This window comes from Cetorhinus maximus, chromosome 13, assembly GCF_964194155.1.
Source record: "Cetorhinus maximus chromosome 13, sCetMax3.hap1.1, whole genome shotgun sequence".
NCBI classification, from domain to species: domain Eukaryota; kingdom Metazoa; phylum Chordata; class Chondrichthyes; order Lamniformes; family Cetorhinidae; genus Cetorhinus; species Cetorhinus maximus.
Genome location: NC_135891.1, coordinates 109,506,100 through 109,533,829, shown reverse-complemented (window position 1 = coordinate 109,533,829; position 27,730 = coordinate 109,506,100). Strand labels below are relative to the sequence as shown.

General features: G+C 40.5%; 2 protein-coding genes across 2 annotated transcripts in view; one reads left to right on the top strand and one right to left on the bottom strand.

Moving 5' to 3' along the window:
* LOC144688937 (TLE family member 5-like) overlaps nt 1–27,730 on the top strand; it is a 647,395-nt gene that overhangs the window by 182,258 nt on the left and 437,407 nt on the right. The window lies entirely within an intron of this gene.
* Nucleotides 1–27,730, bottom strand: part of LOC144688926 (guanine nucleotide-binding protein G(q) subunit alpha) — a 114,279-nt gene that overhangs the window by 18,708 nt on the left and 67,841 nt on the right. Inside the window, exons 2-3 of the mRNA XM_078555962.1 lie at nt 14,705–14,889; nt 616–770 (exon numbers count right to left, since the gene is read on the bottom strand). Coding sequence (XP_078412088.1) covers nt 616–770; nt 14,705–14,889 — 340 coding nt within the window. The remainder of the gene's footprint in view (nt 1–615; nt 771–14,704; nt 14,890–27,730) is intronic.

Sequence of the window (27,730 nt, the reverse complement as noted above, 5' to 3'; positions counted from 1 at the left end):
CCACATGAAACATGGTCAATTAAGATCATTTGGCACCACTGCAACTGTACTCAAAGCAAGAAGCCAGCTTCTCAAGGAAATGGGAATTTGAGGTGGCGGTGGTGGGGAGGGCCCTGGGGTAGATCAGAGAAGAAAATTAAATGATGCAATAGGGCATCACCAATTCCAATGGACAACTTCAGAAAATTCTTCAGAATTTGTTCCTTAACCATAGGAAAGAATTCAGAATTTCAGTAATTTTAATTATTAGCTATATTTTCAGTCTCGAGTATCTTATAAAGGTTAAACTACACGTTGTTGCTCAAGTTGGAATTTGGTTATCTCCATTTACTGAAACAGTGAAAGCAAGTCTGAACCAGTTCAAATGGTATGCATTGCAAATCATGTTGCATTTCATAATTTGTGGTATCTGTGAATGATCCATATAAAACATCTATTCATTTCAAAATGACAAGAGATGTAATTAAGCATTTAAAAATGTATCAATTTGCATAAGTACAAAGAGCCTTGTTTTATATTCAAAACATTCATAGATCATATTCCTCGATTTAAAGTGTCATAGGAGGCACATATCCTGGTTTTACCCAAGATGTTCCAAACAAGTCACGTACTTACTATTTAGCAGAGTCTGATAACTGATATTCCCGCCTTCGGTCATAGCACTCTTGAATTCCTGGATCATTCCACAGAGTTTTTATTGCACTTACATATGGACTATTGAACGATGCTACTTTTTCTACATCAACCTCTCGAATCAATTGTGCATTGGCCTATAAAACAAAATGAAAATATAATTGGATCTGTACTTAACTCTTCAAAACAAAAGGAATTGATATCTATTACCCATATTAAATACATAAAGCACAGATTATGTACCAAAACCTGCTGTAACTTCTTTACCAAAAGATGAATTGCAAAGGACCCATTTGGCTCCATTGGAGCCTTGCTGGTTAAGTCCACCTCCTTCCTCTTTGCCTTATGGTTAAAGATACTCCTCTAGCCCTGACATGTCAATTTCTATCTTCAATCTCTTGAAACTTCATTTTTTTCAAATTCATTCACTTTTCAAAATTGCACATTTGGCTCCTGTATTTTCTGTAACTATTGTTATTATCCCCAATCACTACTTCTCCACAAGCTTTCTGAATTGCTTCATTGCCAACAAACTATACAAACTCATGTGCCTTTAGCTCCTATTTATTTTACTTGTTCCCCATTCAATTAGACCTGTCTGATTTCTACCCGAACACCATTTACCAGTCTCTGCTCCAAATCGCTTGGCACCCTCATCTAACAAAAATTCAAGGATCTCAATTTTGAAACTTTAAATGGACTCAGAATCCACAGTCTTTTAGGGTTGGGGGAAGAAAGCTTCATATTTTCACTACCCTTTATGTGGAAAAAGGGCTTCCTGATTTCACTAATTGGGCCAGCTAGAATTTTAAGATTAAGTCTGCTTGTTCTACTTCTTCAGCAGAGGAAATAGCTTTTCTTCGATTCTAATCCATTTACATTGTAAACATTTTTTTCAGATCATCACTCAATCTTCTGAATGCAAGGCAATACAAGCCAAGTTTAAGTAACCTGCCTCAATTTTACTTTTTAAAATTTGCACCATAACCCTTCCAAGGCAAATCTGTCTTTGTATAATAACTGTTATATAAATGTAAGTTGCTGTTGGATAGTAGACAATCTTTTTTCTTTCATAGTTTCAATTCATACTTCTATGGATGGGTTCCTTGTGACCATTTCAGAACTCTGGATTTAAAATCTACTACTTACATGGAATCCTTATACGAATTTTAAATTATGTAAAACGTTGTAAAGAATCCATTACACAAATTGGTACTTCAACTATGCATAAGAACACAATAAATAACAGCAGGTGGAGGCCACATGGACCATCAAACCTGCTCTACCATTCAACATGATCATGGCTGATCATGAAACAGCTGCCTTGAAAAAGCCTCGTTTATGCCCAATCTCGGCTTCCTGCCCATTAACCAATCCTCTATCCATGCTAAAACATCACTCCCAATTCCATGAGCCCTTATCTTGCCTATTATGTGGCAACCTTTTGTGTGGCACCTTACCAAATGCCTTTTGGAAATCCAGGTATACTATATCTACTGGTTCCCTTTGATCTACCCTACTAGTTATATCAAAAAAACTAATAAATTTGTCAAACTGGAATTCCATTTATTAAAACCATGTTTACTTGTTCAAATCATGCTATGCTTTTCTAAGTGCATTAAGGCTTCCTTAATAATATTCCCAACAACTGATGTTAGGTTAAATGGCCTGTGGTTCAGTATTTTCTCTCTTCTTCCTTTCTTGAAAAGCAGTGCAACATTTGCCAACTACCAGTCCAATGGGACTGTTCCCAAATCTAAGCAATTTTGGAAAATCATAGCTAGTGCATTCACATCTCTGCAGATATCTTTTTCAGGGCCCTAGGGTGTGGGCCATCAGGTCTCTGGCATTTGTCAGATTTTAGTCCCGTAAGTTTCTCCAGTACTTTTTCTCCGCTGATATTAATTTCCTCACTCTTATTAGCACCTATTGTCAGGGCTGATACTCCAAAGGCTATGGGCCCTGACAATATTCCAGCAATAGTACTGAAGGCTTGTGCTTCAGAATTAGTCGTGCCCCTAACCAAGCTGTTCCAGTACAATTACAACACTGGCATAAGCCCAGCAATGTGGAAAATTGCCCAGGTATGTCCTATCCACAAAAAACAGGACAGATCCAACCCGGCCAATTATCACCCCATCAGTCTACTCTCCACTATTGGTAAAGTGATGGAAGGGGTCGTCAAGAGTGCTATTAAGAGGCACTTGCTTAGCAATAACCTGCTCACTGACACTCAGTTTGGATGCTGCCAGGCCACTCAGCTCCTGACCTCATTACAGCCTTGGCTCAAGCATGGACAAAACAGCATAACTCCAGAGGTGAGGTGACTGCCCTTGACATCAAGGCAGCATTTGACTGAGTGTGGCATCAAGGAGCCCTAGCAAAACTGGAATCAATGGGAATCAGGGGAAAAACTCTCTGCTGGTTAGAGTCATACCTAGCACAAAGGAAGATGGTTGTGGAAGTCAATTATCCAATCACCTCAGTTCCAGGACATCACTGCAGAAGATCCTAACAGTGGTGTCCTAGGCCCAACCATCTTCAGCTGTTTCATCAATGACCTTCCTTCCATCATAAGATCAGGATTGGGGATGTTCGCTGATGACTGCATAATGTTCAGCACTATTCACGATTCCTCAGATACTGAAGAGGTCCATGTCCAAATGCAACAATATCTAGACAATATTCTGACTTGGGCTGATAAGTGGCAAGTAACATTCGCACCACACAAGTGCCATGCAATGACTATTTCCAAAAGAGCGAATCTAACCATCGCCTCTTGACATTCAATGGCATTACCATTGCTGAATCCCCCACTATCAACATCCCGGGGGGAGGTCACCATTGACCAGAAACTGAACTGGACTAGCCATATAAATACTGTGGGTATAAAAGCAGGTAAGAGGCTAGGAATCCTGTGGTGAGTAACTCACCTCTGACTCCCCAAAGCCTGTCCACCATCTACAAGGCACAAGTCAGTCGTCTGATGGAATACTCCCACTTGCCTGGATGAGTGCAGCTTCAATGCTCAAGAAGCTTGACACCATCCAGATCAAACAGCCCTCTTCACTGGTACAGCATCCACAAAAGCATTCACTCCCTCCATCACTGAGGCACTACAGCAGCAGTGTGTACCATCTGCAAGATGCACTGCAGGAACTCACCAAGGCTCCTTAGGCAGCACCTTTTAAACACATGACTGCTACCATTTAGAAGGACAAGGGCAGCAGACATGTGGGAACACTACCACCTGGACGTTCCCCAAGTCACTCACCATCCTGACTTGGGAATATATCACTGTACCTTCACTGTCACTGGGTCAAAATCCTGGAACTTCCTCCCTAACAGCGCTGTCGGTGTACTTACACCACAGATGGCAGCAGTTCAAGAAAGCAACTCACCATTACCTTCTCAAGGGCAATTGGGATGTGCAATAAATGCCAGCCTCACCAGCGACACCCACGTCCCATGGAGGAAAAGAAAAGGTTACCCTTTATTTCTGGTATGAAATTTGTGTCTTCTACTGTGAAGACAGACAAAAATATTTGTTCAATGTGTGTGCCATTTCCTCATTCTCCATGATAATTTCTCTTGTCTCTGCTTCTAAGGGACCAATGTCTACTTTAGCTACTCTTTTTTTATATAGATTTATAAAAGCTCTTAGAATTGTTTTTTGTATTTTTGGCTAGTTTACCCTCATTCTATTTGTTTCCCAATTTGTCAACTTTTTGGTGGCCCGTTGCTGCTTTCTAAAACACTCCCAATACTCAGATTTGCTACTGTTTTTGCAGCATTGTAAACCTCATCATTTAATCTAATACCGCCCCTAATTTCTTGAGTGAGCTACGGATGGGTCTTTTTTGCTAAGTTTTTGCTTCCAATAGAATATATTTTTGTTGAACATTTTGAATTGTTTCTTTAAATGCTTCTCACTGTTCATTCACATCTATATCTTTTAGTCTACCCAATTAACCTTAGTCAGTTCTCCCCTCAAACTTAAAGCCAATGCATAGGTATAAGATTTTTGTTTGTGGTTGGACTATATCACTTTCAAGCTTAACATGTACCTTTTACTAATTAACCCTGCTTCATTACATAATACTAAATCTAAGATAGCTTTATCCCTTGTCAGTTCCACAACGTATTGCTCCAAGAAACAGTAACATTCTACAAACTCATCTTTGAGACCACTTTTGCCAATTTGATTGTTCCAACCTATAAGATGATTGAAGTCCCACACAATTATTCCATTTCCGTTGTTGCACCCTCCAATAATTTTTTGTTTATTGTTCTGTCCAACAGTACAGCTACAGTAGGGCCCTATAAACACAACTCCCACCAGTGCTTTCTGACTCTTGGTATTCCTAATTTCGACCGATACTATGCTATTTCATAATCTTCTGAGGCCAGGTCCTTTCTCACTAACGTTCTTATGTCATCCTTTACCATCAAGACTACCCCTCGACTTTTGTCTGTCTGTCTTTCCGAAACAGTGCGTTGCCTGGAGTACTCACTTCCCAACCTTCGTCACTTTAACCATGTGCAGCATTTACTAGGGGTGGTGGCCGACAGCTAACTCCCCTGGAGGCAAAGTCAGCATGGAGCCAAGTCGCTTGCTCCAGAGCCACAATGCACGGCAAGTGGACTAAGTAGGGGACTTTCGTCCCTCAGTGGGGAAGAAGTCCCACCCACGGGAACTGCCAGCCAATCTGATTGGCTGGCAGCTCCAGCAATCCAGACAGTGCCAAGAGCACATTGGTGGGTGCTGCTGGGGCTGCAAGCAGACACAAGAAGGTGGCCCATGTAAGTTAAGGTATGGTTCTTGGGCAGGGAGGGCAGTCTAGGAAGAGAAGCGGGGGGTGGTATGTTTTACAGAGCAGGTGGATAGAAAGGGGGGGTACTATCTTAGGGGGGGCTGCCCCTTGATCCGCAAAGGGCACCCCCACCCGTAAAGATAGTATTCCCTTTCCTTCCTGTTCTTATAAAAAGTTTTTTGAAAAAGCGGCCAGCCCACTCCCACCCGACTGCCCACGCCAACAGTATTATGGCATGGGCAGGTTTTTATCAGGATCAATTGGCTTGTTAACAAGCTCAATTGACTCTTGATAATTTATTTAAATATGGTGGACAGGCAGCTGATTTTGGTGCTCGTCCAGTCCCCGTATAATGGGAGCGAGTAGAAAGGTGGTGGGGTTGGCACCTATTCTATTTTATGTGCACCCCCCCACCCCCCACTGAAAACATGCCTGGCGAGGGAAAAATCCAGCCCCATGTCTCTGAGATAGTGATTAGATCCAAATAATTTCCCTCTATTTGTGCCACTACTTCATTTATCTTATTGCAGATACTTTGTGCATTCAGATAAAGAACATCTGAATTCATTTTTTTTACCTCTATTCCCTGCAATGATCTTATTTGCTGCTGTACGATTTTTTTCCACTCTGTCTCTTCCTGTCCCATTTTCTTGTCTTTACCTACAAAGCTATGCTGTTCCAATGCCTTGATCTTTCTCTTTGGATTTCTAAATCTTCCTTCACCCGAACCCTCCCCCTCTCCTCTGCAAATTTAAAACCCTGTCCACAGCCCTAGTTATACGTTTGGCCAGGACACTGGTCCCAGCCCAGTTCATGTGGAGCCCATCCCATCAAAATAGCTCAACCCTATGCCAACTGCATGTGGCTCAGGTAACAATCCAGAGATGATACCTTTGATGGTCTGCCTTTTAACTTGGATCCTAACTCCCCAAATGCTCTTGGCAGAACATTATTCCTGGTCCTATCTATGTCATTGGTTCCCACGTGGATCACAATAACTGGGTCCTCCCACTCCCAAGTTCCTCTCCAGCCACAAGATGTACCCTGGATATGGCAGACAACACAACCTTTGGAGATCCCAGTCCCAGATGCAGAGAACAGTATCTATCCCCCTGACTATACTGTCTCCTATCACTACCACATTCCTTGTTGCTCCTCCCACTTGAATGACATCCTTCACCATGGTGCCATGACCAGCATGCTCATTCAATTTGCAGACCTTCTCAATGAAGCAGGTAGCAAGCACCTTGTATCTGTTGGACAAAGTCAGGGCTGAAGCTCCTCCATTACCACATGCTGATTCTCCATACCTGCCTAACTCTCAGTCACACCCTCCTGTCCCTCACCACTGGCCAACTCTAAAGTTCTGTCTAACCCAAGGGGTTACATACATTGTTTTTCCAATTGAAGACATTTTTCTACATATCTTAATTTTCAAACAGTGTACATTAAAATGTTTTATAGGAATATTAAGCCTTAATTTATTTGTCTCATTAGCTTCAGACTTTGAAGACTTAGGTACATGTTGTATTTTCATTAGTAGGCTGCTTTCCTCATCTTTTAAGAGTTGGACATCATTGACCTTGTCACAAACATTGAAGATCCTTAACTGAAAGGTACAGCTTACCAAGAACAACATTTTAATGATACCAAAGAAATAATTTCTAGGTTTATTGCACTGAATGAAACCAGCACTAGGTCTTGATGACACATATCTCAGTTGCAAAGCAAACAGTTGGCGGCTTGGCAAAGATCTTGATTGAAAACAGATGAAATTAAAGATCAGGTTGGGAAGATACAAAACAATAACCACATCCAGTAAATGCTACCTAGGTTGTGGGGAAACTGCCAGAGTTATGAGAAATAACAGCATATCTCTTGCAAAAACTAATTTAATAAGAGGAGTCAGTGTAGATTCTGAAAGGAAAATTAACTTCAATGATGTGATTAATTTTAAAAAGATCATTCCGTAATCTCTCTCCCCCCGTGGTGGTGATCGGGTGGGGGGGGTGCTTAACTCACAGGTATTACAGGTCAAAGAACTATAAGAAATTAACCCTGATTCTCCAGGTTTAAATTCCCAGCCGTGAGCATCAGATCAGATGATTGAGATGCTTTAAAGGCGTTGTATAGATGCAAGTTGTTGTTGCTGTTAGTATAGTATCAGCAAGTCTAATAACGCTTTAAAGATATACCCAAACTACTTCCCAAATACAGCCAGCTTAATAATTGCCTGACCCTGCCACCCACCCCTATCACCTCTCAACAAAAAGTGAATTCTCAAGCAGCTACAAATTTTGGTTTTTCGAGGCTTATTCCTAGGTCTATCACTTGGACCTTAATGATTGGGTCTGAACAACAAACACCTGGAAAGCTTCGAACATGTAGAGATTTAGCCACAAACATAAGCACTGCCACTAGAAAAGTCAGCAAAGCGGGCATCTTTGAGGCAGGAATGGAAGACCTCACCATCTCTCAGCTAAGTCACTGATTAACTCATTTCTTCGTATTACATTGATCATGCAATGCCCCCAAGTTTTAGCCTACACAGGATGACCCAGATCACTGGAGCAGATTCCACAGAGAATCAATTCAGTAAAAAAAAACATAAGATCATGAGGGGTCTTGACAGGGTGGATGTGGAGATCATGTTTCCTCTTGTGGGAGAATCTAGGACTAGGGGCCACTGTTTAAAAATGAGGTGTTTAAAACAGAGATGAGGTGAAATTTTTCCTCTCAGAAGGTGGTGAGTTGTTGGAACTCTTCCTGAAAAGGCGGTGGAAGTAGAGTCTTTGAATATTTTTAAGGCAGAGGTGGATAGATTCTTGGTAAGCAAGGGGGTGATAGGTTATCAGGGGTAGGCAGGATGCAGATTTGAGATTACTATCAGATCAGCCATGATCTTATTAAATGGCAGTGCAGGCTCAAGGGGACCAATGGCCAACTTCTGCTCCTCGTTTGTACGTTCGTAGAATGCATGGGAAATTAGTGTTTGAAAGAAAATACATTATACAAGGCAATATTGCTGAAATTGTTAAACCATACAGGGTACCCAAGCGTCAAATGCGGTGGCAATCGAATAAATATGTAGTTGAGCTATATTCACATGATCAAATGCAAGTGAATGTACTCTGCTTTTCACAATTACTAAGACCACAATACTTAAAAGGGAAATAAGTTACATCAATCCGTCATAAGCTAAGCTAGAGTATACATTTACCGTAAGTGAGGATATTCATGATGAAGATTGGTTAAAAAAAAAAATTTTTAAATCCAAAATCTAACATTATTTAGTCAAACTTTAGAAATCCTTTGAATTTTAACACCTGAATACAGCAATTTCATAATATTTTCTTTAAAGACAAAGTGAAATAAAGGTCTCTGGCACACAGCCGGTTAAATGACTGGCAGGATGACCATCTTAAACCTCCTTTATTAAAGAACTCTGAACATTTTTCAGAAGGGTATAAAACACCATTTTTCAGAAACTAAATGGCATAATTCAAACCCTTGCAACTCATGATCTTCACATACTGACTCAATCGCTATGCATACCTCAATATATTTTGTAGAGGAAGGAGCAGAATTCTGCTAGCTTATGACCAATTCCTTAATTTTTAAGGACCTGTCTGTTCCAGATCCATTAAAGAATCAGAACAAGTTTTCCAAAAAGGAAAAGTTTAAGATAGTCACCGAATACACATTATCTAGGTAATGTATCTGTTGGACTGACTGAGCAAGAGATTAGGAGGAGGTGGTCATTTGGCCTTTTGAGCCTTCTCTGCCATTCACTAAGATCATGGTTGATCTGATTATGGTCTCAATTCCACTCTCCTATCTCACCCCATAACCCTAGACTCCCTTTGTCTATCAAAAGTCTGTCCAACTCAGCCTTGAATAAATTCAATGATCCAGATTCCATTGCTCTCTGGGGAAGAGAATTCCACAGACTGAAGACCCCCAAGAGAAAAAAATTCTCATCTGTCTCAAAAGAGGGACCTCTTATTCTTAAACTGTGTCCCCTAGTTCTCATCTCCCCAAGTGGAAACGCCCTCCCAGTATCTACCCTATCAAATCCCCTCAGGATTTTATAGGTTCCAATAAGATCACCTCTTATTCTTGTAAATTCCAATGGGCATAGGCCTAACCCGTTCAACCTTTCTTCACAGATAAGCCCTCCATCTCAAGAACGAGTCAAGCAAAACTTCTCCGTACTGCTAATGTAGTTATACCTTTCGTCATATAAGACAAAACCTATACATGATATTCCAGATGTGGTCTCACCAATGGCCTGTACAGCTGCAGTAAAGGTTCCCTACTTTTATATTCCATTCCCCTTGTAATAAATGCCAACATTCCATTTGCCTTCTTCATCACTTGTTGTACCTGCATATTAACTTTTTGAGATTCACGTAACAGGACACAAAGATCCCTCTGCACCACCAAGTTCTGTAATCTCCCTCCATTTAAATGGTATAGTATTGTGAGCTCCCTATGACAAACTTACATAAATTGTGTCCCTTTTTAATGGGAATATTGTTAGTTTTAGCGACCATCAAAAGTAGAGTACATTTGCTTTGTATTTAATCGTGTGAATGTGAAGACCACATACACATCGGCATCCTGAAAAACTTAACAGTCAACAACAGATTAAGTTGCAGGGGCTTAGAATTCCCATACTGTAACCCACAGTTTAGCCATGATAAATACAAAAAATGTAATATACATGGTAGCATGACATACATTTCTGGGCTTCTGCCACCAGAAAAAATATGTATGAAAGTACAACAACACTATTTGGAACACCAAATCTAAAATATTGATGCATTTGTTGGATTTGTGTTGTGGTACAATGACTTAGCGTTTCTGTTAAATTTATCAGTTCAGCTGAACATGTGGCCAAAGTAAATGCAGCTTGACTTTTTTGTAGTTTAATCTCATATGGCCCAAGACTCTGAGGTTCCAAAACCCCTTTGTCAGCAGTAATTATTTTACTTCTGGTAGAATGCAAAAATAGTGAAGTACTGCAAGGCCTTGAAGAATTAAAGCCAGGATTTGGCATGACAAAATGTCCCTGATACCAGTGAAATAGAGTGTGTCCAAAGTCAAAGCCAGAAGTCCTGCAGTGGGACCAACAATAACTTGAAGACAGAGTGGAGTCAGCTTTGAGCAGCAAAAAAAACTAGTCTGAGACACTGCAGGAGAATGAGCGACTTTTAGAGCTGTTTGAAGAATAGTAAATATATGTGTCCAAAACAGACAGCAGGCCTGCAAACAAGGCATCAGCAGAGATCATCCTGCACCATTGGCAAGGGACAACTTCATATGTGGCACTTGTGGCAGACTTTGCCTTTTCGGAATCTGCTTGTTTAGCCGTCAAAAGTATAGATGATCTCAACTGACCTCGGCAAAGTTCTGAGGCTGCATTCCCATCATCTCTCATGGATGGGAGGATGCCAACAACAAATAGATGTGTGAATGTCTTGGTTACAGTAGCTCCAATGATAGCCTACGGAAGACTCATTGTCCAATCTCGTGCAAGAAGAATGGTCAGTTAAAACAGGTATTGAAGATGCTCATCTAGGGTTGTATTAAGCAAATACAAATATTCTACCAACTTATCATTCAACAAGCTCATAAAACTAGTCCTTTAAACAGTGTACAATGTGGTACACTAGTCCTGAAATTTGTGTTAGAAACTGAACATCTCTAAATGGAGAAACAAATAACTGATAGCCAATCAATTCTAAAACAAACTAGGGTTAACCTTTCCATACTGGAATTATTACAAGATTACAAAAGGTGAATTTTCTGTAGTTTTTAATTTAAACCGAAGTGTAAAAGAGTAGCTACAATAATGGTACAATTCATCACCCCTCTCCTCAAAAAAAAACTATACTTAATCCTCTGGCCTTGAAAGACTACTGTCCCTTCTCTAATGTCCCTCTCCTCTGAAAAATCCTTCAATGATGGCACCTCCCAAATCCATACCCAGCTTTCCCGGGAATTCCATTTCAAATCCCGCCCCGATCAGGTTGCCGTCCATGTTACCATACCGAAACAGCTCTTATCCAAGCCACAAGTGACATCCTGTGTAACTGTGCCAAAGATAAATGATCTCTCCTCATACTTCTCGACCCGTCTGACCACACCAGCCTCCTCCAATGCCTCTCCACTGTCGTCCAGCTGGGTGGACTGCTGTCATGTGGTTTCATTGTTATCTATCTAATCGTAGCCAGGGAATCACTTGTAATGGCTTCTCTTCCTGCTTCTGTACTGTTAACTCTGGCGTTCACCAAGGATCTATCCTTGACTGCCTCTTATTTCTCATCTACATGCTGGCCCTCAGTGAAATTATATGGAGGCACAGCATTAGTTTCGCATGTACGCTGACAACACTCAGCTCTATCTTACCACCAACTCTCTCAACTCTTCCACCGTTGCTAAATTATGCAGCTTATCTGACATCCATCACTAGATAAGAAAAAAATTCCTCCAATTGAATAAAGGGAAGACTGAAGCCACCGTTTTTGGTCCCCACACCAAACTCCGTTCCCTAGCTAAGGACTCCATTCCTCTCCCAGACAATAGTCTGAAACCATGCCAGTCTGTTCATGTTTGATTCAAAGATGAGCTTCCAACTTCATATTCGCACAACTCCAAGATAGCCTATTTCCACCTCCATAACAAAGCTCGATTTCCCCATCTCGGCTCATGTGCTGCTGAAATCCTCATCCATGCCTTTGTTTCCACTAGACTTGACTATTCCAGTGCACTCCTGGCAGATCTCCCACATTCTACCCTCCATAAACCTGAAGTCATCCAAAGCTCTGTTGTCTGTGTCTTAAATCGCAGCAACTCCTGTTCCCCTATCACCTCTGTGCTTGCTGATCTATAGTGGTTCCTGTTTAAGCAACATTTTAATTTTAAAATTCTCATCCTCGTTTCAAATCCCTCCCAAGACAATGACTCACCTTATCTCTCTAATCTCCTCCAGCCCCACAACCCTCCGAACTACCTTCACTTTAATTCTGGCCTCTTGTACACTCACAATTACAACTGCTCCACCATTGATGGCTATGTCTTCAGCTGCCCAAGTCCCAAACTCTGGAGTTCACTTCCTACCCCTCTCAGCCCCTCTACCTCGCTTTCCTCCTTTAAGACACTCCTTAAAACATCTCTCTGACGAAGCTTTTGATCATCTGCCCTAATATCTCCTTATGTGGCTTGGTATCATGCTTCTGTTCTATATTGCTCCTGTGAAATGTCTTGGGATATTTCATTACTTTCAAAGGAGCTATATAAGTTATCGTTGTTTTTGCCACATAAAAGGCATCAGCACAGATAACAATGCATTGGCTAACAGCAGCAGCTTCCAACAACCATGTCAAAATGACACAGTTGTAACAACTTCAAAACTGTTACTAGCCCAGTGTCATATGAGATTCCTGTTTATGCATGTTTCAATTTTCTGCTTCGGACAATTAAGAACACATTCTACTACAGAATAATCACAGTACATCCATGCTACCTCATTCAGTTGCTCAATCAATCTCTTTTCTAGGACTTGATCACATAACCTAGGCTGATGGCAGGTGGTGTCATCCTTCGGATGCCTGCCTGCTCCAGTGGGTCAGGTCAACACAAGCACATTGCACTGTTCAAGCCCGGGTTTACCCACTGCCCTGGCCAACCCTCCTTCCTCAACAAATATCACCAAGAGCAGATTAATATCAATCATCTTATGGGATCTTGCAAAATACAAATATTTGTAGATATTACTGTACTAATTTGTTTCAATGCAAATGGCAGATGTTTATGGAAGTCATGAAGAAGTACTATTATAAATGCAAGTCTGGCCATGTGCCATAGGACTATTTAATAGCGGAGTAAAGTTCAAAGCTGTTTTGGCCAAATTAAAAACTTTCCTAACAGTTGCACAATAAATACTGAAATATTATACTCAAATAGTTCAACAATAATTATTTAGACTATGCAACTAAAAGGTATGAAAGTGCAGTGGTTATGTTACTGAACTAATAATGCAGAGAATAAAGAGCTTAAATTCCAGCAATGCAGCTAAAGGGTTTGAATTCAATTTGATCTGCAAATAAAACTGACTAGGAGGCTCCTGAAGTTTTGTTAATATCCATATGGTTCACTAATGTCCTTTAAGGAAGAAAACTTAACATCCCTCCCCATAATGGCCTATGATACCAATTCCACACTAAGGCTGAGTTTTAACTGCTCTCTGAAGTCACCTAGCAAGCTACTTGGTTGTATCAAACCGTTCAGTGATTTAAGAAAACAGCCCAACACCACGTTCAAGGAAACTACAAATGAGCAGCCCTGCTACAACTATATTGCAAAAATATGCAAACCAAAATGATATTGATTCATTCACAAGAAAACCGAGACAATTCAGCAACTGTTGTCTTAAATTATAGATATCACAATCTACTCTGTATCTCTACAGTGATGTTTTCAGGTATCCTCCTGGGGCCAACGACTGCAGTGAAAATATCAAATAATACACCTAGTGGTCAACAAGTTGCTAAATCAATGTCACACAGAATCATAGAATGGTTACAGCACTGAAAGAGGCCATTCACCAGTCATGCCTGTGCTAGCTCCCTGAAAGAACAATTCACCTATTTCCATTCCCCCACCCTTTCCCAGTAGCCCTGCAAATTTCCTCTTTAGATAATGATGCAATTCTTTTTTGCATGTGCATAGAGTAGGAGCCGATTACAACTCTGTTGTCAGTTCCAACTGTCACTATTTGAGACGGATGCATATTGCTAATCCTACCTGAATTAGGATTATTAGCCACATGAATTGATTACTGGCGCATCACATTTTGGATTTCAGTTAGGTTGTCAAATTAAGGCACCAAGGTGCTGTAAAGTGCCTCTTTCCTGGAGAAAGGCAACATATTAGTGGAAAAATCCTTCAGATCCAATTTTGTTCCAATTCCTAGCAGCAAATTGGAAAAAACATTAGCAAAGACCTGGGACTAAGTTTGCTCCCTGCCTGCTGGGAACTTTGGTGGGGAATGACTGAAAGACATAAAGGGGGCTTTGCTTATATAAAGTGGAAGAATGAATGATTTAAGAAAAAGGTCTACTGTTAAATGAAAGTCAGAGTGATAGGCAAGCTTTAGACTATTCTTCTATGGCAAAAATACAGTTTGATGACTGTTGAACAAAAATTGCTGTAACAAGAAATAGCGGTCACTCCGCAAGTTAGAAACTTACTTTATTTTGCTCATATTTATATTGTATTTTAAGGGTTTCCATGGCTCTGATCATGGACTGCATGGCAGTGAATATATTCTGGTAGACTAACTTCGTATAGCCCCTTTTGTCTTCATCTGAATATCCACTCCCATGTATGATCCGCATCTGTTTGATGAATGTGCTCTTGCCACTTTCTCCAGTACCTAGAAAACAACAATTGCACAAGGTTAGCACAATGGACTGATTTGAGTATTTCACTACATCACTGTCATCATTTTAAAATAACACAGTATATATTTACAGATGTTTCTACTGGAATGCTGATTACCACTTATTAAAATCCACTTAATAATGAAGACAATTCCAATAATAATTTCCACGGTGAAAATTAGAAAATAATAGCGTGAAATAAATGGAGGCATCCTATCTTACCCTGTAACATTGGTGAAAACATTTGAGAATGGGATGGTTAAATTGAGAACATGTAGAACACTGGCTGGGTAAAATTAAAGTTCAAGGAAAAAAATCTTCTTATTCCTATCACATTTAATTTATTCCAATGCAACTGCCTAACCTCCCCCTCACCCCACACAAGGTTTCTTTCATGTAGGATCATGACTTTCTTCCAATAATCCATTCATGGTAAAATGTATTTATATTAACAGCACATTAAAGACAACTAAGAAAATAAATTCACATTTATCTAAAAGTTTCAAATAAGAGGACATTGAGGTTAATTTTCTTAAAAAGAGAGAAATCAGTATGGTGTATGTTCATATTCTAGGCTTCCAGAAGTACAAATCCCACTGTTACTAAGACATGTACTTCATTTACACTTGTCACTTGTAAGTTTGGACAGTGAAAAATTCAACTGCCTGTGCAAACATCACAAATTCTGTTTCCCAATGTGCCCTGGCACAAAGTAAATATACTAATTCAGTGACAATGTAACATGAAAGGCTAATAGAACTGTCAAAGCTTACGCCCACTGTATGTACAAGGGAGAGAACTATGTTTTAAGCACATACACAAAAGATAAAATTGCACTTGTAAATGTGTCCTTTCATCAGCCAGGACTACAAGTTGACCACTGCCGCAGATTCAATTAAACTGCATTTAGACACAGTGTGAACAGATGAAGTATCTTATTTTATGAAAATAATGCTCAAATCACAAAACTGTACATCCATTCTACTTGTGGGAAAGAACCAATGAAATACAGAATTCTGTGCACTATAAATCCAGCATGTCTAACATCTCAAATGGAACTCCCAGGGTGTTTTTTTGGCTTTTAAAAAAATCTGCAAATACTGCAAGACAAATTTGGTGAAGTTATACCCAGAATGTACACCTATTTTTGCACTTTAAAGATGCAGACAGATCTGCAGTGTATTTTTGGCAATTTGTGTTTCAAAATAATTTCTACATATGTCGCTAATCACGAAACAAAACATGATTAAATTTACCTATTATTTAAAATCCAGAGTCCTGTTTCACTTGTGTAAAAAAATTGCACGCCTTGGTCAGGTAATCACAAAAATTTATTTAAAGGTGCAACTTATATACCTGATTATACAATTGCATGCAGGAAACCTTTTAAAAAAGCATACTTGACCAATATACCTTTCACATAATATTCTTAATGCATCACCTTTACTAGATCTATTCCGACCACCATCAGCAAACCAACAAACAAAAACACCACCCTGGTGTAATATTTAACTTAAAATGCTCTCATGGACATACTCCAAGTTTGAGAAGGAAACATACTATTCTGTGTATGTCCACTTGAATAGTGAAAATATGTATTATAAAAATGTCATTTGCCCAGCACTATACTTTTCTGAAATCTTAAATGAAAGAATAATGACTGCAACAGAGCTGAGAGAATTTTTCATTCTAGATATCTATGATATGATCAATACATTTTATTCATTTTTATATCCAGTATTTATTGCAAGGTGGGGAAAGGGTCTATTTTTCAACTTGAAAACTTAATTCTTTGTTCTAAAACTTTATAAGTTACTGAAATCCTAGACAACACTGTATTCTCTAAAAAAAAGTATTGCTTTTAAGCACAGGAATTTAGCATTCCTAAAGACCAATAACATTCCAGTGACTGACTAATGCTAAAATATGTCAAGCAGACCAGTGTAAACTTCAAGTCTTATATGTCTAACCATCTTGCAATTTAACAGATATGGTGCTATATTTTGCAAACCAAGAAATAACCACCTGTTTGGGATAGCTAATGCCTTGGTTAAATTCAGCTGACAGGCCACTAGAGCCAAATACTATTGACTTTGGTAGAAGTCCAGTAACAATTGTGCCCATAGTTTTAAAAGTTTAGAACATATATCATGCACAAAATCCTTTGTAGTAGACACTGGCTCTACTAGATAATTGCTTGGGTCTGTGCATTTTGAATTGGAATTAAATTTGAATGACAATTTTCTGGAAACATTGCCAGTATCAGCAAATCCTCCTAAATGTTCAGCACACATTTCATCAAAAGCAAAAGAAATAAATTCTCCGTCTGCTTTATTTCCCAATCTCTACTTCTTCATTAATTGCTTCTATCTGTCTTTCATTGCTTCCTCCTGTGGCTTCCATGTTTGCAGTGATATCTCTATTTTTGGTGTTCCCCTTTTGTGTCTGCCTGACGCAGGTGTTCATAATGATTTCCAGCAACAACAGCTAAAACAACTTGTATTCATAAATGGGAAAGTCTCAAGGGGTTTTACGTGAATATAATCAGAAATAAAATTGACAGAGAAATGGAAGAGATACCAGGAATAACCAAAAGCTTGGTCAAAGTCGTTAGCTTTAAGAAGGGTTTTAAAGAGCGGTGCAGAGGCTGAGGGGTTTGGGAAAGAAATTTCTCAGCTTACAACTGAAATTGCTAAAGGTCAATGAAAGAAACACATAATTGCATTTATATAATGCATTTCACGAATTCAGGATTTTACAGCTAATGAAGTACTTCTGAAGTGTAGTCACTGTGGTAATGCAGGAAACACAACAGCCAAGTTGCACGCAGCAAGTTATCAAAAACAGCAATGTGACAACGGCCAGATAATCTGTTTCAGTAACGTCAACAAAGGGATAAATATTGGTCAGGACATTAGGGATAACTCCTCTGCTCATTTGCGAAACAATTCAATGAGATTTTTTATATCCACCTGAGGGAGCAGACAGGTTTCACATCTCATCCAAAAGAGAATGCAGCAATTCCTCAGTATTACACAGTCAGCCTTGATTTTTGTGCTCATATCCTGGAATGGGGTTTGAATCCACAACCTTCGGATTGAACCAGAAGTGTTACCAACTGAGCCATGGTTGGACAATACAAAAGAGGCCAGAGTAATACCAAATTCCTGTACAGTTGGCTTGTTTCAAAATTGAGGCATCGGTGGACCAGAAGCTAATGTAGGTCAGTGAGCGTAGGAAAGACAGGTAAGCAGGATTTGGTACAGGTGAGGATGCGGGCAAAGTTCTCAATGAACTCTTTGGAGGGTGTAGTGTCCAAAGACATCAATACTGGAATATTCAAGCTGGCATGTATGAGGGTTTCAGCAGCTGAGGCAGGGTGGAAATGCACAAAGTCACTGAGGTAAAAGTAGGCAGCCTTTGTGATGAAGGGGACATTGGGTCAGACGTTCAATGTAGGATCAAATAGGTTGCCAAAATCTGGTTTAAGGGATTTTTAAAAAAACTGTTCACAGGTTGTAAGTGTCTCTGGCAAGGCCAACATTTGTTGCCCATCCTTAATTGACCTTGAGGTGGTGGTGGTGCTGAGCTGCCTTCTTGAATCCATGTGATGCAGGTACACCCACAGCATAGATGGAAAGAGTTCCAGATTTTATACCCAGTGACAATGAAGAAACCGCCATAAAGTTTCAAGTTGTATAGGAATGGTGGTGTAGTGATAAATGCTAAGATGGACAGTGGGCTAGACAGAGATAGCTTTAAACTTGTAGCTTGAAAAGGTAGCTTGAGCTAAAGTGCATCCTCAATTAAGAGCAAAGATAGTTTAAGCAGCGCAAGATGGTGAGTGGAGAAAGAGAGAAAGGGAAAACAATGACAATGGTTCGCCAAGAGTTGCAGAGGTGAGGGGCTCAATTATATAGATCACTAAAAGCTAGTGCAGAGGTACAGGTAGTAAACCAAAAAGGCTAATAAAATGCTGGTCTTTACCTCAAAATGGTGTAATACAAAAAAGTGAGGAAGTGATGCTTTAATTGCAGAAAGCCTTGGTCAAATCACATCTGGAATATGGCATTTAGTTTTGGGCACCAAATCTCAGGAAGGATAAGTCTTGAAAGGGATAAGCAAATTCACTAGAATATCAAGACTTAAAAGGATTAAACTGAGGACAGATTACATAAAATTGACTCGCATTCCTTTGAAATAAGGAGATTATGGGGTGATCGAATTGAGGTATTTAAAATGGATTCAACAGGTCAGATACTGGATAGAGGAAGCTCTGGTGGGTAAATCCAGAACAAGAGTACATTACTTTAAAACTGAAGCTAGGCCTTTTGTGCCAAAATTGGGAGAGGTGTCCCCTAGACTATTCAAGCAACAGCCCGACATAGTAATCCTCACGGAATCATATCTTACAAATGAGTCACCACCATCACCATCCATCAGTATGTCCTGCCCCATCGCAGGGCAGTCCCACCAGAAGTGGCAGCACAGTGGCATACAGTTGGGAAGGAGTTGCCCTGGGAGTCCTCAACATCGATTCTGGGCCCCATGAAGCCTCATGGTATCAGGTCAAACATGGACAAGGAAAGCTCTTCCTGATGCCACACACTGCATTCTCCTCAGCTGTCGAACATTAATTCAAAGCAGCACTGAGGGTGTCAAAGGAACAAAATATGCTCTGGGAGGGAGACGTCAACAGTGGCTCAGTAGCACTACTCCTGACCGAGTTAGCCAAGTCCTAAAGGATATAGCTGCTAGACTGAATCTGCGGCAGGTGGTGAGGGAACCAACAAGAGGAAAAACATAACTTGACCCCATCTTCACCAATCTATCTGTCGCAGATGCATGTGTCCATGACACCATTGGTAGGAATGACCACCGCACAATTATGGAGATGAAATCTCGCCTTCACATTGAAGATACCCTCCATTATGTTGTGTGGCACGACCAGAGTGCTAAATGGGATAGATTTTGAACAGATCTAGCAACTTAAAATTGGGCATCCATGAGGCACTGTGGGTCATCGGCAATGGCAGAATTGTATTCAGCCACAATCTGTAAACTCATGGCCCGGCATATTCACCACTCTACCATTACCATCAAGCTCGGAGATCAACCCTGGTCAATGATGAGTGCAGGAAGACATGCCAGGAGCAGCACCAGACATACCTAAAAATGAGATGTCACCCTGGTGAAGCTGCAACAAAGGACCACATGCATGCCAAACAGTGGAAGCAGCATGCAATAGACAGAGCTAAGCGATCACAAAACCAACAGATTGTATCTAAGCTCTGCAGTCCTGCCACACCCAGTCGTGAATGATGGTGGACAATTAAACAACTAACAGGAGGAGGAAGCTCCACAAATAGCCCCACCCTCAATGATGGAAGAGCCCAAAACATCAGTGCAAAAGACAGGAGCATTTGCATTCATCTTCAACCAAAAGTGCCGATTGAATGATCCATCTCAGCCTCCTCCTGAGGTCCACAGCATTACAGATGCCAGTCTTCAGCCAATCCAATTCACTCTTTGTGATATCAAGAAACAGCTGAAAGCACTGGATGCTGCAAAGGCTGTGGGCCCTGACAATATTACAGCAATAGCACTGAAGACTTGTGCTCCAGAACTAGCTGCATCGCTAGCCAAGCTGTTCCAGTACAGCTACAACATTGCATCTACCCAGCAATGTGGAAAATTGCCCAGTTACCTCTTGTCCATAAAACATCAAGGCAGCATTTGACCCAGTGTGGCATCAAGGAGCCCTAGCAAAACTGGAGTCAATGGGAAACGGGGAAAACTCTCTGCTGGTTGGAGTCATACCTAGCACAAAGGAAAATTGGTGGTCAATCATCTCATTCCCGGGACATCACCACAGGAACTCTGCAGGGTAGTATCCTAGGCCCAACCATCTTTAACTGCTTCATCAATGACGTTCCCTCCATCATAAGCTCAGAACTGGGGATGTTCATTGGTGATTGCATAATGGTCAGCACCATTCGTGATGCCTCAGACACTGAAGCAGTCCATATCCATATGCAGCAAGACCTGGACAATAATCAGGCTTGGGCTGATAAGTGGCATGTAACATTCACACCACACAAGTGCCAGACAATGACCATCTCCAACAAGAGGGAACCAATCTACCTATCTCTTCTTGACATTCAATGGCATTACATTGAATCCCCCACTTTCAACATCCTGGGGGTGTTACCATTGACTAGAAACTGAACTGGGCCAGCCATATATATACTGTGGCTACAAGAGCAGGTCAGAGGCTGGGAATTCTGCAGGGAGTAGCATCTCCCAACTCCACAAACCTTGTCTACCATCTACTACGCACAAGGCAGGAGTGTGATGAAATACTATCCACTTGCCTGGATGAGTGCACACAAGAAGCTCGACACCATCCAGGACAAAGCAGCCCACTTGATTGGCACCCCATCCACCACCTTCAACATTCACTCCCTCCACCACCGACACACAGTGGCAGCAGTGCGTGCCAGCTACAAGATGCACTGCAGCAACTCACCAAGATTCCTTTGACAGCATCTTCCAAACTTCTGACCTCTACCACGTAGAAGTACAAGGGCAGCAGATGCATGGGAACACCACCACCTACAAGCTCCCCTCCAACCACACACCATCCTGATTTGGAAATATATGGCGCTCCTTCACTGTTGCTTGGTCAAAACCTGGAACTCCCTTCTAACAGCACTGCGAATATTCTTACAACACATGGATTGCAGAGGTTCAAGAAGGCAGTTCACAGCCATCTTTTCAAGGGCAATTAAGGATGGCAATAAATACTGGCTTAGCCAGCGATGCCTGCATTCCATGAAAAAATATTTTAAAATTCTAAACCAAACTTAACTCAAATTTCCTTCTACCCCCCTATTTGACTTAAACGTCAAATCAGATACTTAGCAAAAATTGGAAGGTTAACCACTTGGTCTAAGCGCTGTTTCAAAGATTCGTATACGGGTTGTGATTTCTTGGGCCTTTCTCTTAATTTGGTAAGGATATCCCTTCAAATCTCCTCCAACCATCCCATGGTTGTCGACTCCCAGTTCAACACAGGCATCACCCAGGATCTTAAACGCTCAGATCAGAACTCTCCTGGTTCTATTTAACTCTGGAGTCTTGGATCTAGGAACTGTCTTCTCAGTTTAGCTATCCCAGAAGAGCAGTTCACTGTTAATAGAGTCCTTCAGTTATCAAGGGTTTTAAATTCTTTAGCCAATGCACAAGAATTTCAATAGAATTCTGCTTGATAGAGATGTTCCCTGCATCCAACTTGTTCTAAACTGCTTGAAAACAGAACCCCACAAAGGAATCTCCACCCCCCTAGAATTAACTTCTTGTTTACTCTTCGATTTTCTATTGTTTATCTCCCAGACAGCTTAGTCATGTGATTAGTTACTTGGAGCATGGTGCTTTATTTAAAATGAAATAATCTCCAGAGAAATCTACTTCTTAAAGGGAGCACTACCCCAACATAAAATATAGGTTTTTCCCCAAAAGCACATGGGCCATCACACTACTTAAACTTATATGTTCTTCTGGAAGCTTCAAGAAAAAAAAACTGCAGAAATGCTATTTTTCTGAACTAATGAAAATCCTTACTTTTTTTAAAAAAAATGTAAACTGTAGGCACAGAATGAACTAAATCTGTTAAAACGGATGATTGATTGGAGCGAACTGAACTTTAATAATTCAAGTGGGCTCTCAGGAAAAGCACAAGAAATCTAGGTTACCAGTTAGGCAAAAAATACAAAGGAAACAATTCAAGGTCAAGCTCAGTGGTGTAAAGCCACAGGCATGCACTTGCAAAAAAGAAACATTCTTACTTCATTTCTACTACACATGCCCTTTACATCTTCAATTAGGGAACAATTCATTTTAGCTTTAAGCCATTCTAATGCTTATTCTAGAATTATTTTGATGCAGCAAGTTTTGCACCTTTAATTCAATAGTTAAAACAGTAATTAAATGGATAAAATACACAGTGAAAATGTCACCAAACCATGAATGATTACAATGCAACATCATAACGCCTGCTTAATTGATGATACTTCACCTTGGTTTTTAATCGTAATCTTTAACTTATTCAATTTACTGTCTCAGTTTAGTTACTGTGAGTTGCGGTTTAGTGATTATGGCACATTATCATGCATTTCAAGTCAATAACTTGCGCATTATAGAATCAAAGTTTACGGCACAGAAAGAGCCACTTGACCCACCATGTCTCCACCAGCCAAAAAATGAGCCACCTAGCCTAATCTTTCTTTCCAGCATTTGGTCCATAGCCCTGCAGGTTACAGCACTTGAAGTGCATATCCAGGCACCTTTTAACTGAGTTGAGGGTTTCTGTCTCCATTATCCTCTCTGGCAGTGGGTCCCAGACCCCTACCACCCTCTGGGTGAAAATTATTTTTTCCTCATCTGCCCTCTAATCTTTCTTCTAATTGCTAAATCTATGCCCGGTAGTCACTGACCTCTCTGCTAAGGTAAATAGGCCCTTCCTATTCACTCTATCCAGGCCCCTCAGTTTCATACATTTCAATCAGATCTCCCCATATCCTCTTCTGTTCCAAGTAGAAACCCCAGCTTATCCAACCTTTCCTTAGTTGCAATTTTCCAGTTCTGGCAACATCCTTGTAAACCTCTTTACTCTGTCTAATGCAATTACATCCTTTCTGTAATGAGGTGACCAGAACTGCACACAGCACAGTGGCCTAACTAATGTTTTATATAGGTCTAGCATAACCTCCCTGCTCTTATATTTTATGCCTTGGCTAATAAATGAAAGGATTCCACATGCCTTCTTAACCAACTTATCAACCTTGCACAACGTTCAGCACCATTTGCGACTCCTCAGATATTGAAGCTGTCCATGTCCAAATTCAGGAAGGCTTGAACAATATCAAGGCTTGGGCTAACAAGTGGCAAGTAACATTCACACCAGACAAGTGCCAGGCAATGGCCATCTCCAACAAAGGATAATCTAATCTAACCATCGACCCTTGACATTCAATGGCACTACCAATGCTGAATCCCCCACTATCAACATCCTGGGGGTTACCATTGACCAAAAACTGAACTGGACTAGCCATATAAATAAATATAAATGGCGAAAAGAACAAGTCAGCGGCTGGATATCCTGCGGCTAGTAACTAACCTCGTGACTCCCCAAAGTCAGTCCACTATCTACAACGCACAAGTGGATGAGTGCAGCTCCCACAACACTCAAGAAGTTTGACACTATCTAGGACAAAGTAGCTCGCTTCATTGGCACAAACATTCACTCCCTCCACCGCCGATGCACGGTGGCAGCAGCGTGTACCATCTACAAGATGCACTGCAGGAACTCACCAAGGCTCCTAGACAGCACCTTCCAAACCCATGGTTGTTACCATTTAGAAGGACAAGGACAGCAGACACTTGGGAACTTACCAGCCTGGCTTGGAAATATTTCGCCGTTCCTTCACTGTCACTGGGTCAAAATCCTGGAACACCCTCCCTAACAGCACTGTGGGTGCACCTAGACCACATGGACTGCGGCACTACAAGAAGGCAGCTTACCACCACCTTCTCGGGATGGGCAATAAATGCAACACCCATATCGTCCTGCTACCTTCAGGGATCTGTAGACATTCACTCCAAGGTCACTCACTTCCTCTACACCTCTCTATCCTCCCATTTATTGTGTAATCCTTTGCCTTGTTTGAGTTCCCCAAATATAACATCTCACACTTCAGAGTTGAATTCTATTTGCCACTTCTCTGCCCACCTGACTTCTCATTATAGAGCATAAATACAAACAGGAAATGAAAATACTCAGCAGGTCTAACAGCATCTGTGGCAAGAAAGAGAGAGGGCGAGACAGAAGTTGAGAGAGAGAGAACTGACGAAAGATCACTACCTGAGACATTAACACTCTTTCTCTCTCCCCACAGGTGTTGCCAGACCTGAGCATTTCCAGCATTTTCTGTTTTTGAGATTTCCAGCGACTGCTATGCTGAGTCGCTTAAGATAAGAGTAGCACACCCTGGAATTGAATGAGATCTGGCAGTAGTATTAGTATTTACTGGATGCTAAAATGAAATAAGAAAAAACCCTGGAGCTGTATCTATTGAAATATGTGCTGGGTGTATTTTTTTTTCTTTGTGTTACCACTGCACATTAAACCTAGCACACTGAATTAGCATATCACCCATTTACATCACCATTATTTTTGTATGTCTATGTCCATTATTTTTAAGTAAATCTAAACTCAAGGAAATTGGAACCTCCCTTTTCCTTTGCTTTGAAGATTTAAAAACAAAGGAGAATTTAGTTCTCTCAGCAAATTATAGCAAAATGATCATCTTTGGATAGCTCATTAAGAATTTAGAACAGAATGTAAAACATTTCACATGCTACAAATCTGAAACAAGAACAGAAAATGGTAGGAGCTCTAAGGAGCAGAGGCAGCATCTGCGCAGACAAGAATCAATATTTTGGGTGTGGTCAAAAGTCTTGAACTTCTGCCCACAAAAACCAAGAGTCTAGTCAATGGCAAACAAATCAAAGCATTTTGCAACAGCCTCACTGGTAGCAAGACCAAAGATCCCACTTTAGAAACATAATTTACATTAAGAAACTTGGCCTAGATTTGCAAATATACGTGCAGTTCCAAAAAGCACAAACTCCACACTCACAGCTCAAGCTAATAAATTGGCTTTAATAGCAGAAACTGTAGTTGAAACTGAATATTGGATGGGGGACTTTCACTAACTTACAATACAATTGCACAGTGACATAAACCATGGGTTTACAAGCTAGGATCCAAGGACGAATTACAGAATTTGTAACTTTCTGTATTGGCTGCTCTGGAAACTGTTTTTTAAAAAAAACTTAGGCATGTCATTTCTGTTCCCATATATGAATATACCTGAGTAGATGCCTTTTGGAAGTTCAAATTATTGATATTTACTGGAAAAATATTAAAGTAATAGATTTGAAATAACTGACTTGAGTAATATTTGAATATTAGTAACACAAATTTTGGTATACATTATACCTGTCTTACCTATGTTTTGCCAATGCAAAACTACCTTTGTAATCGTGCAAATCTGATGCAAATAGCCTACAGTACGTTGAAAATAGCATCAACTGCTTGCACAAAACCTAAACTCAAGTCCTGCAAAATATACATGCACAATTTAAGCATATAAAAGAAAATATTTCGCCCCCAAAAGGTAAGCTTCCTTTACAGACCCATTAAGTGGGGTTTCCATATAATTGACATCACCTCTGCCTTCGTAGAGCAAAACAATCAAATAGTGTGTGCATATATGAGTATTAGCAAATACACTACTATTTTAATATATTGAAAGACAAACAGAGTGCAGCTGAGCTAACTGAGTAGAGACTGGGAATTATTTGGTGAGAGGGGAGTTTTAAGTGCTAATTTTGTTCTTAAATTTTGCTCTTTCAATCTAATCTAGTCTGTAATTAGCGGTAACTGGAAAGTACTGTGTAAGCAGACAAAGTTCTTTCTTTCTTGCAGTTCAGACAGGGTAAACTCACTCTCAGCTGTAGGAGTCGAGTAGTTAATTAGCTAACTGGTTGAATCTGGTTACTGTGGCCCCACTTCAGTTTACTATAAATTCAGGGTTCTTTAGTGCAGCCTTGGCAAACATAAATTGGTTCTTGCTCTACTGCAGGGAAGGAGCTAGCTATTTGGCGAGTATCTGGTAAGTGGTTAAGGTCTATTCTATCCCTAAGGTTTAAAATGGTACACAAATTGGTGGTAAAGTTAAAAAAATATTAGAAAGCAACATAAATAAGTGATTAATATAATTAAGTAATTATTTAAAACACATTAAGGATGGCAGGATGCGTCAAGGATGTGTCAAGGCTGTAGCATGTGGAAATCCAAATATTAAATCCATTGGTTCCTCTTTATCTATCCTGCTTGTTACCTCCTCAAAAGAATTCTAATAGATTTGTCAGGCATGATTTCCCCTTCATGAAGCCATGCTGACTCAGCTTGATTATATTATGCATTTCTAAATGCTCTGCTATTACATCCTTTATTACTCTAACATTTTTCCCAATGACAGATGTTAAGCAACTGGCATTTAGTTACCTGTTTTTTTATTCTCCCACCCTTTTTTGAACAAGGGCGTTTCATTGGCAGTTTTCCAATCCTCTGGGACTTTGCCAGGATCTAAGGATTCTTGGAAGATTACTGCCAGTGCACATCCACTATCTCTGTAGCTACTTCCTTTAATATCCTAGGATGCAACCCATCAGGTCCAGGGGACTTATCGGCCTTTAGCCCTATTGGTTTCCCTAGTACTTTTTCTCGAGTGATAGTTATTGTATTTTTTTCTTCCACCCGACCCCCACAACTCCCTTGCCCCTTGATTATTTAGTACTTTTGGAATGCTGCCTGCCTGGTGCCAGGGTTCGGGACATCTGTACAGGGATGGAGGGGAACTTGTGGTGGAAGGCCGAGGATCCAGGGGTCATGGTCCATGTAGGTACCAACGCCATAGGTAGGATGAGGAAGGAGGCTCTGCATGGTCAGTATGACAAGCTAGGCACCAAATTAAGAAGCAGAACCTCAAAGGTAATAATTTCTGGATTATTACCTAAGACATGTCCAAATTGGCATAGAACAAATGAGATTAGAGAAATTAATGCGTGGCTCAAATACTGGTGTGGGAGAAATGGATTGTGGTTCGTATGGCACTGGCATCAGTTTAGGGGAAAGTGGGATCTGTACCGTTGGGATGGTCTACACCTGTACTGTGCTGGGGCTGGTGTCCTCTCGAGCCAAATAAC